The sequence below is a fragment of the Anopheles moucheti genome, chromosome 2, assembly GCF_943734755.1.
Source record: "Anopheles moucheti chromosome 2, idAnoMoucSN_F20_07, whole genome shotgun sequence".
In the NCBI taxonomy this organism is placed as follows: Eukaryota; Metazoa; Arthropoda; class Insecta; order Diptera; family Culicidae; genus Anopheles; species Anopheles moucheti.
In genome coordinates this window covers 88,797,747-88,808,902 of record NC_069140.1, presented here as the reverse complement: position 1 = coordinate 88,808,902, position 11,156 = coordinate 88,797,747, and the positions used below count along the sequence as shown (strand labels likewise).

Genomic DNA, 11,156 nt, shown 5'->3' with positions numbered 1-11,156 from the left:
TAAAAACCCTATGAACATATGTTGTTTATAGCTATTCTTGTGTTTAATTTTAAAATACCTTAAAATATTTTTTTTTAATATTCACAAAAAAACCATTACAGACTTCTAGCAAAAGACGAGTCGTCATATTGCAAAAAATATCAATGAATTTACCTTTTTTCCATTTACACACTTATCATTATATCATTTCCCATCGCGAAAGCAACGAACCGTATGTCATAACAGTTTTTTTATTTACCTTACATTTAAACAACAAACAACGCGCGGTCTTATAACATGCGTTCCGTTCTCGTGCGCCAACATTTGTCGTGCAGTAGTAAAGCGGTTGCAACTGACCGAAATTTAACTCCACCTTTTAGCGACAGTGTCAGTGTCACCATGCCGTTTGCTCGTGGCATACAGCAGGCATTGATTTTTCTGGTGATGTTTTCCAGTGCCAAAGCTCTACCCGCGTTTGATATCAGTGAAATGCACAGTGTTAAGCAATTGGAAAAATCGTGGACAAACAACTTCCAAGGCTACAACATATCTTTGAGGCACGAGTACGAGTTGCGACCAATTTGGGAAGATGTTTCCATATGGTGCTTTAACCGGTAAGTCCAACACCTCATTAATAGCTTTTGCTGTTTGCGTAAAAGATGTTTTCAAATTATGATTTCATTTCCCACAGGCAAACAGACAAATTCCGTCCAACCTCCAGCGACTTTAGGGACTTCAGTGAGGTGCTGCAGAAAAACCGTTCCACCGTACTGTTCGTTCATGGATGGCTGCAGAGCAAACTGCAATTTGCCGAAGGTGTGAAGCGATTAGCGATGGCTGTGACCAAGCGCAACTACTGTCTGGTCGATTTTGAAACACTCGCCACGGTGGAATTGCAACTGTTCATTAACCAACTCGCGCCACGCATTGCCACCTATCTGGCCGGCTTCGTACAAAGCCTCGGTGCCATCGACATACCGCCGGAACAAGTCACGCTCGTCGGGGAAGGTGTTACGGCCCATCTTGTAGCCCAAACCGGGCACATACTCGCCGGACACCTCGGTTCTATCATCGGGCTGGATCCATTGGGACCGTTCTACACCGTTGGGCCGCTGCTCCAGCGTTCGCGCACCGCGCTGGACCCGTCCGATGCGCAGTTCGTCCAGGTGTGGTACAGTTCCATCGGTCAGCTGGGTTCTCCCATCCCGTTGGGACATCAGAACATCTACGTTAACGGTGGGCTTCATCCGCAACCTTCCTGTGCATGCTTCACGAAGGTGTTTGGTGCAACGAACCTGTGTAAGTGCAACACACCCTCTGCTACACCTTCACCTTCATCCTCTCACGTGTGGAACATTCCCTTCCCATCCACAGTAACGCAGCTGTGCAGTCATTACTTTGTGGTGGACGTATTTAAAGCTACGCTCGATCCTGCCACTGACCTACTCGCTACGAAATGCCACAGCTACAAGCACTTTCTCGCCGGTCGCTGCAGAATTCATCCCACGACACGCGCCACCGGCGACGGAACCGATGCCGGCAATTTCTATCTCCAAACGTCCTGTCAGCCACCGTACCTCTAACAGCGCGTTGCCACGATTTAATGTCCCCGAAACTTGTCCATCTTTGTTCGGGTGAGGATAAGAGTGTGAAAGCATGTTCAGCAGCCCTTAAATACCTTCACCCAACAAAAGCTTCGGACAGTGGGCTTGGGGCGGTGTTCTGCTCCTTTGACCCGTGAGTACGATTCATGCAACGACTTCGCTTTCGGTGATCAATTTGAGTTAAGCAGCTTATCATGGCTCGACCGCTGAAAGTATGGGAACCCATCTACAACGACGACGACGACGCCGTGCTATTTGTGACCTTTGGGATATTCTTGGAATCCTTTAGCATGAACAAAACGTGGTCCTGTGGTGCCTTGGACTGTGAAACAGATTGCATTTATGTTGGGAGAGCTATAAACACAGTTTAAAAATACTTTATTCAAAGGTCAGTTAGAGCATTGAAAAAATGTTCTGTTCAATGTAATTAGTACTAATTCGGGTGCTAGTAAATCTATAACATAAGAAATGTTTACTGTACAAATCAATAAACTATAAGAATTAAAATCAGTAAGAATGTGATTATTACATCCTAAAGTTATGCAATCTGCATGACAACGTTAGCCTAAAACAGGCAAAATCGCTATCAAATTTATTAGAGTAGAATTGTTTCCAAATCACATTTCTTCGAATGTGGCACACATTCTCAACTTTTTAAAGCACTGTCCTGCTAATGGTCATCACATAGAAAAACCGCTAATAACTATCATCTTCCTGCTCAGCATAGTCCCAACAAGAACTCGCCTTGGATAGGAAGCATACATTCGGCAAGATGGCATTTTTGTTTTCGACCGCTTCTAACCATCTTTAACTTCTGGCACTCGTCGCCACCCTTCGTACGTTCCGCAACCGCAAAACTGTTTCGCAAAATGGGAAAGTGAATCAACAGACCGACGAGACCAGCCCGGATGATGCAACTGTACCGGCACCGGCACCAGCTGAGCTGAGACTTTCCTCGGGACACGAAACCAAGTAACGATCCAAGTGCAACTTGTGTGTCGGTTTTGCGCAAAACTTTCCTTTAAACGCCACCCGGCCATTTGACGCAACATCCGTGGACGTCACTAGCTCGTGAGAACATTCGGGTCCTGTGGTTTCTTCCCTGCCATCACCATCCCGTCCCGTGGTCCCCGGAAACAGACGGACATGACCAGGAACAATCAGCTTCAAAAAGAGTTACATAGGAGCGAAGCAACAACAAACAAAAAAACTCGGTGAATGAAACATATTCTCGCTCACAAACACACGCACGCAAGCCGGACGGGAGACGGACAGGAATAGGGCCGGAAACACTTGCCCACAGCCTGCGACAACTTGGACGGAGATGAAACTTTTCTCTTAAAAAACTTTACTTTTGCGGGTAGTTGTGCCATGGTGGCAAGTTTTCCAACGTTTCACAACTATTTTCCCCGTTGCTCGTGGGCTTCATCTCGGCCACTAGGCAACCCGCCTGCCCCATCTTTGGCATTGTTTTTACTTGACTTGGGGACCATTTCAACCCATTTTTCCACTCCACTTTGGGTCGTCTAACTCAATTCTGTTCAACGTTCTCTACACCGCTTGCATTTCGGTTCGCTAACAGCTGCTACATCCTGCCCATCCAACGTCAAGGTTTTCGATTTCTGCGGAATGTCTTTAATGCATTCTTTTGTATGGGTGTGTGTTTTGTTATTGTCGTTTTTTTTTTTTGCAAAACTTGATGCACTCGTTGCACATACATAAATGTGCGTGACACAGCTGTGTCGATTTTTTCGAGTGGGGAACAAGAAAAACGATCCGAGTGGTGGTTTAAATATCGTTTAATATTATTATTGCCTTAAAGTTGGCAGAGGAGATACAATTAAATTGTTGTTTAATTTTTTTAAAAGACCGTCCTGGGTATACTACTGTCATGAATGTTACACAAACATAATAAAAACGTAATCAAAATATATAAAAATTACAAAATAACTCATCACGCTCATCTCATTAGAATGCTCCCTCAGCTTGTAGCGCGGGTTGCATAGAGCACGTAGCGTGTATTGCATACACATTGCATACCTTTTAGGCGTCTAACGTAGCGTCATCTATGTTTCGCGCGAAGAAGTGCGCATTAGCGCCATCTATGTTTAAAAACTGGAGGTAAAGGAAAATTCTCATTTTCGCCACATTTCCCCAACATGGAAACCGAGAGAGAACGTTTAGACCAGCGCCGAATGCACTGTTTCTTTCTCGTTCATAATTCTCTTTCCCATCTCATTCACACGAGTGGTGTGACGTCACTGTAGTCCTTGTTCTATTTCTTTCTTCTCGCATCCTTGCATTCCGTCGCATGCTTCAACTCTCCTTGTTGTCACAGTGGAAAGCATGACTACAAGATGATCTTGCAGTAAAGTAATCTGGGTATTAATTCACACTAAAAGTAATGTATTTTTTCAGAAGCATTGTTCAAGTACTGTAGTATTTAACAATATATTTAATTTCATCATGAGAAAAGTAGTCCATGTCACAGAGCACTAGCATATTTACTGCCTAAGATCGTTTTTGGTCAGAATAACTTAACTTTACGTCAAACTAACCCATGCAAAAAGAGCCTAAAGTTGTTCAAAGTTAAACATAAATCGACATTATTTCCTAGCATGATCTATGTTTTCATTATTTTGATCAGAGGATCGCTGGTCCCAATATTTGTCGATCTAAAATCTATATCAAGGAGTACCCTAGGCCTTAAAGTCCTACTAGGTGCTACAAAAAAAGGCAAAAAATAGAAAAACATGGGAAAATCTCCTAGAACTTAGAATACAAATAGAAGTTATTTTATTTATTTATTTTGAATTATAATGGCAACAGCAAGAAGTTATTTTAGAAACAACAACATGTAAAACAACGCATTAAGTTAAAGTTTTAAAAATTGTTTTTGTGTCTCACTACAAATTCAACTCCACGTTGTTAGTCGTGCGGCCACTCGCACCGTTCAACGGCCGATTATCGATCATTAATTTAGCCACCCATGGAAACAGTACCATCCCTCACCGCTGTTGGCGTATTACGCTTCCAATCGTTCGGGAGTTAATTTATTTAACGATCATCTCGCCTAAGTGGTCTTAAATCATCGGCACAAAAACCTCATCCGAGCAGGATCTTTGTGGATGGCTCAAGCCCGTTCCACACCTCCTTTTTTGTCTGCAGATCGATGCCAGTTCATCGAAAAATCTTAAAGTCACCGCATAATGGCATAAGAAAACACGAATGCCACAAAATGCCGCTGCGGTGTGCGGTCGCAACAATGTTTACCATCGGATGCTGGCAACGGTTCAGTAAGCTTGTCAAAAGACGGAACCATCCGCAAAAGCCACAAACAAAAACACCTTCCCCCCGGGGTGGTGGTGGTGATGACGCAGTGTGAACGAACTGTTCCGAAGACACTGTTCCGTACTAAAAATAAACCCTCTTCCAGTTGACCGGCAGGCCGTTTACTTAATCTGCAGAAGGGTCGCAGGACGGCAGGATGGTAGGAAAGTTTTGCTGACATACTTTTCAACTTTGTTTCAGCTACTGAAGTTATCATATAGTCATTAGAAGACAACAAAACACACTCGGACAGTGTGTGCTGGTGATGGGTCCGATTTCGAATTCTTTCCCAAGCCCCGGACCTTTCTACCGGTCCGGACCATTTTCTTCCAAACATCATTTGTTTGCCATAATCTGGGCTAAGAAATCTTCACCGTATGTCCTTTCCGCAACTGTGGTCACCCCTTTTACTACCCGGCAGCTGCCTTCACGACGACTGAGAATGTAAAACGCTGCTCGAAGAAAGTCCCAAGACTCCCTCGCCTAATTGACAGCCACAAACAGCCACAGCATCCGGGGGTGCGGGAAAATGAAGGATGTGAACATCCAGCTGACCCCTGACCGGGTGCTGATTGTTGTGTAATTGAACGTGACACCGACACCCCCGGCAACCCCATCCTCCCGGGACGGTATTTGCCTCCCTAAGACGTGTACTTTCACACATATGAAAGTGAAGCTAATGGCCGGAGCTTGTCAACGTGCGTGTGCGAGAGCAACTTGAGCTGCTAAGCACCCCAAAAACCCAAGTGGTGCGGTTTCTGGAATGGTACGAATGCCAAGATACTTGTCTTAACGGACATTGTCCTGAAATGGGTCCTTTTGCTTCGAGGCTTCCCCGTGCCCATTAAAGGTGCGTAATGAAGGCGTCTTCATTTGCATAAAAAGGTGTTAACTAACCGGTCCCACAGATCATGTCTATGAATTATTAATGATTTATCGGTCGCTGAAGCGCTTTGGGGGTAAGCTATGTCTAAACTCACAAAACATTTACCGTGCACTATCAACTATCAACCCAAAGCATGACCCTCTCCATGAGCATGAACAGGAACTATGTGGTTTATTTTTGTAAAACATCATCCTTTGTCAACTGTATCAGGACAGGAACGGTTCGGTTAGTCCGTTGAACCGATGCCATGGTGCAAATTTTATGATGTGTGAAAATTTACCAACAACATTTTATATTTAATGTACTTTCGTTCAACCACAACGTCTTCACCGGAAGAGGGTGCGAAACGTTCTTCCCGGTGGAAAAATGGGATAAAAGAAAGGATAGCTGGTCAGAAGGGACTTTACAGGACACGTCGAATGTTCCCCCAATCCTTTTCAATATCTTGCAGCTCACAATCGTTTATTTCCGAAATAGATTATTGAGTGTAATATTCGGCGAAGCCACCAGGATCATAGTGTCAACTAACCACCAGAAGCAAATAGCAATTTTAAATATGCATCGCTCTCGGAATGGGTCTTACACATGATAACTTCCGAGTGAGTGACTCTTTGCTTCCGCGGCACCCGGTGCGACACAGGATAACCGGGATCAGTATCCTTCAGTAAAATGCCATATCAACACATCAAATCCAAGCCCCTTTTCACAGCTTCACAGACCGGTTAGATTTCGGTTGCTTTGTGTATCGAAATTTACATACGGTTCCGGACGATAAACGCAAGCTGCTGCCACTTTTTTCTTTCCATCGTATCGTGCAGCTTCTTTTATTTGCTTCATTGCTTCCCCTTGATATTGAATTCGGCACACTAGCGGCCCTGTCTGTCCTATTACGCTATCCAAAACCACTATTTCAACGTCACCCTTTCAATGCCACCCACCGTGGAAGACATTGAAAATCTACAATTTCCTGTCAACATGGGGGAAATTCACAACTGGTGTCTTCGCGATCTAGCAGGCTTTGCATTGTGTCGAGGAAATGACTTATAATAGATCGATAACGGCCCAATCGATTCGAACGAGAGCGATATGATTGACACCTTAATGCTGTTGGACATTCTATTTATTTTCGCTTCTCAAAAAAATGGCCAAATGCCTTTAAATACACACCTGACTACCAGAACAATGTAAGTTTTTTAGTTCAATTTTTGATGGTCTATGATAGTTTGCTGCTATTATTATTGAGGTATTTTTTAGCTGTTCTGTCATGTGGAACTGACACCCCAAGGTTCTGACACCCCAAGGTTTGACCAAAACGAATATCTCTAGAGGTTTGTGGCTGGAGAATTAGACGAATCTGGAGTGCTATTCTACCAGCAAGTACGCCGGTTTTAGACAATCAGACAGAAATATTCAGAGTCTGACATTCACTATTAATCTTAGAAGGTATCTCATCCAACTTCAATATCTTAAAGGTGTAGCTTCCAATATCATTCCACTGTCCTTTCTTTGTTCCACCAATAATCAATGCTGGATAATATTCAGTTCCATTGGCGTTATTCGGTTTTCCATCCATAAAGTTGGTGTATCCTTCGTTGCTTCCTCAAGATCAATGTCAGATGTCCACCAAGATTCTTGCAATAGGACAGCTTGTTTAATTGTATTCTTAACTTGATTTTGATGATGTCCGCCGTCCTTCATGCACCGGGCCATAGCTTCAAATTATTTAATTTGATACTACGCCTCACTTAGAGGCAGAAACCAATAAAGAAACAAAGCCTAAAATTTTTAGAACTACGACTTAGTGTTAGAGCATTTTAACCGAGTGTGTTAAGACGCAATTGCAATGTCTTATTGTGCGCCTTGTTTTGTTTGCTGATGTAGCCAATATGTTACGTCAACTACAACTACCGACTGAACCGTCTAGTAAGGTCTATTGTAGGAGTATGCTATGTTTCTATAGAAGATTATATTAAACAAAGCTGCTGATACAGTTGAATATAGAACAGAGTTTACAGAATATTCGGAGTTACTCACATAAAACTTGGGGACAAGAATTCTGGCGAGTATCAAACAGACGAGTGTGTCTATAGAAGGTCGAAGATCGTCTCAACGATTCTGATAGAGATCACAACGCTGTGTAGTGTCGCAAATGCTTCTGCCTATAATGGGTTTATGTTTTTCTTCCTCTCACGTCACTTAAGAGAATCTGTTTCGGCTTTATAAACCTAATAAAATACTTTTTCTACGAAATTGTTCACTAGTTCCATTTATTTCGTCTCAAGGAATAGTTAATTCTTGCGGCAAACGAAGAATTTTCTCATCTTTCACCTGGCGTTTTAGTAATAATAAAAAAGCAAATTCTTACTTTTTCCTAACATTTGCTCACTCACAACCTGTTGAAAAAATCGCCCAACATTCAAATTGTTTTCCCAACACACAAATCAATGTAATTGCCAGCTTCTTTGCACACGTGTCGGTTCCGCTGCATTACGCTGCTAAAGAAACATATTTCTTCCCGCATAAAACCCTTCGCTTTCAACGGCTCAATACTCCGCTTTATAAACCCCCGTTTGATGGAAAACGGACTTTAAATTCAATAACTTTGACCATTACTGGGCTCTCTGCCGTGAAATATTACGGTTGCACCTGATCACCCCTTGTGGACCGTTTTGTGATTAGGCAACGGCAAAAAAGGGGTACTGGTGCTTGGTGCTGAACTCTCTGCATGGAAGCGCACGCATGAATTATGTGCGAAAGTTTGCCAACTTTGTCCAGTCTGCAGAGGCGCTTTGTTTGAACCGTGGTCACTCTCTTTGACCACACCGAACCTCCCACAACACACACACCTTCCACAGCACACAAAAAAAGGCAACGAAATAAACTTTCTGCCAGAATACACATCAGCTCTAATAAGTATTAATTCGAAACGATTTACAAACCTGCCACTTTGAACCTCACGGAACCTTAACTTGTAGCGAGTAGCCACTCAAGACCCGATGACCACCACGGAATGGGGCTGTTTTATGAACCAAATCCATGTGGCAAATCCCGGGTCCGCATTATGGGCTAAATCCTTCAAACTCGGTAATCGAGCGTGAACCTCAACTCAACCGGACAGCTGGTTATGATTTATTGCTCGACGGGACGAATTCTTTCGTTTTCGACGGGGAATTCCAAATGCCACAGCACCGTACGAATCTCACGATCGCAACACTACCCAACTGTACCGGACTTTATCCGCTGTATCCTAACAGTGCTGAAACTGCACGCTGCAAGCATGAAAGTTATTGGATAATTTTCAAATTTATATGATAATTGCCTGGATCAGGCGACTGGAGAATGTTGGCCGGCAGGGATGTACCATGCATCCGACGGCCCTGCCTGCACACATGCACATGGAAACATTCATAAATTGACCAGTTCGGTTATTGGCCGATAATCGTCATAATCATCATCACATTTTCTGTCCCAATAGCCGAGCAACCTTCGCACAATCGCACCCAAAAGGACGAAACCCCAAGCCGAACGTGGCCCGAAAACCCGAAGGGTGCGATGTAGTTGTCCATTTGTAACAAGATTTACACTACAAATCCCTTCTGTCCAACAGCATTCTCTCGTGTTATAGCTTTCGACTCGAACAAAAATACCATCGTCCTTTTTGTTTTTTTTTGCCCACCCGTTCTGTTGGATGGCCTTCATCTGAAACACAAATCCTGCTAAAGAAGAGGATTTGTGCACTCATAAAAAACAACAACAACTAAACCGGAGGGATCTGATCCGCCCTCGTGATGGCCACAAAATATATTATGACGGTTCATTTTTTCGCTAATCATCGTAAAAAATTCGATTCTACCTATTGGGTGGATTTTGGACCGCTTGTTTGGGACTTGGAAGCCGAAAAGTATTCAAGAATTCGTTCGAAATAGTGCGCAATCTGTTTCGATTAGATTTTTTGATTGTCAATATGTGCACGAGACAACAATGGTTGTCATTGTATGGAATAATATTTCGGAAATGTAACGCGCGGAACAACATGTGCTTTGCACAATTGTTTAGTAAGTTACAGTTTTTAGCATTTAGAGTAGAACAGGATTTTCGTAACATGATCATTAGTTAAATGGATCTGGTCTCTATATGCTATAGACTAAAAATAATGTTAAATAACTATACCACTCTAGTGTCTGCTTGCTCAAACAACAACATCGTTGAAACGATCATTGATCATTGCAAAATACAGCCTTCTTGGACCTTGCTGGATGGCATACCGACTCTGTAGGTGCTTTCGCATTGAAAGGTTCAAACTGACGTCTAAGGAGCCGTTGGTTGACGACCGTTAAATTGAAGGTAATAGTGGAAGTTTGAAGGCTTTTAATATTATTTTATTTCGAAAACCTCGAATTCTGAACCAGTTCTGGAGCTAAAGCCGGTTCCGGAAGGGAGGCCATTTTCCAATCGCTAATTAAATAGTCATCGAAGTGGATTAATCTTTATATAAATCAAAACACTAATACAGTACTAATCCAATGCGCAATCAAGGCTTTTTTAACAATTCTGAGGTCTTGCGAGTAGTAAGTAAGGAAGTAAAAATAATAGAAAACAAAATAACTATTTAACAAACTGGAACCAGGAAAATTAGACTATATCTTAAAATGATATTTATTTATTTATTTCAGCCACACTAATGGAACTTAACGAATTCCCTGATCACGAAGATGCCCTGAGGTATGTTAGCATTTTTTTTCTACTCTTACAATACTCAATTTCGTATTACCACAAGAAAAGGACATCTTTCCCTTGCAACTGAAGAGTTCTTTCTAGTGTTGTTTATATGAATATTCTTAATTTCCTGCATAATTCCAACAGTCTTTCGAACGTCCCAATCAAACTTCCCAGTTGACAGCTCGACCGTGGTAACGATTATCACCGGAAAGGAATTAATAATAAATCATTGACTGACTTTCCCCGCCACGAACGATTGCCATATGTTTGATTAATTTTCCTTTCCAGTCTGCTCTTTTAACAACGGAAAAAAAATACATACACACACACCCAGGGTAAACAATCCGTTTTTCTATGGAATGCCCAAACAGGGGGTTGGAAATCTAGAATCGCTTCCGAAAATATGATCACCCCTAGTCACCTTATCCCGCCCACGAGTGGCAACACTGTCGCCAATTTAGACGCACTTATCAGTGACTTCCGAGTGTGTGTCTAGTGTTTGTCTACCTGTCGATGTCATCACCAACCCCCCACCGTTGGGAGGGGGGGGTTAGAGTTGACCGGCTGACACGTACGGGGGCACGCGTTCGCTAGTCATAAAATGATTTATGACACTCGCCATGCTACTTAAACATGAG

General features: G+C 42.8%; 1 protein-coding gene across 1 annotated transcript; it reads left to right on the top strand.

Moving 5' to 3' along the window:
* Positions 1–378: 378 nt before the first annotated feature.
* Positions 379–1,562, top strand: LOC128299963 (phospholipase A1 member A-like). Its single transcript, XM_053036103.1, has 3 exons — positions 379–593; positions 671–1,278; positions 1,354–1,562. Exons 1-3 carry the CDS (start codon positions 379–381, stop codon positions 1,560–1,562), a joined length of 1,032 nt encoding a protein of 343 aa, XP_052892063.1.
* Positions 1,563–11,156: the final 9,594 nt, after the last annotated feature.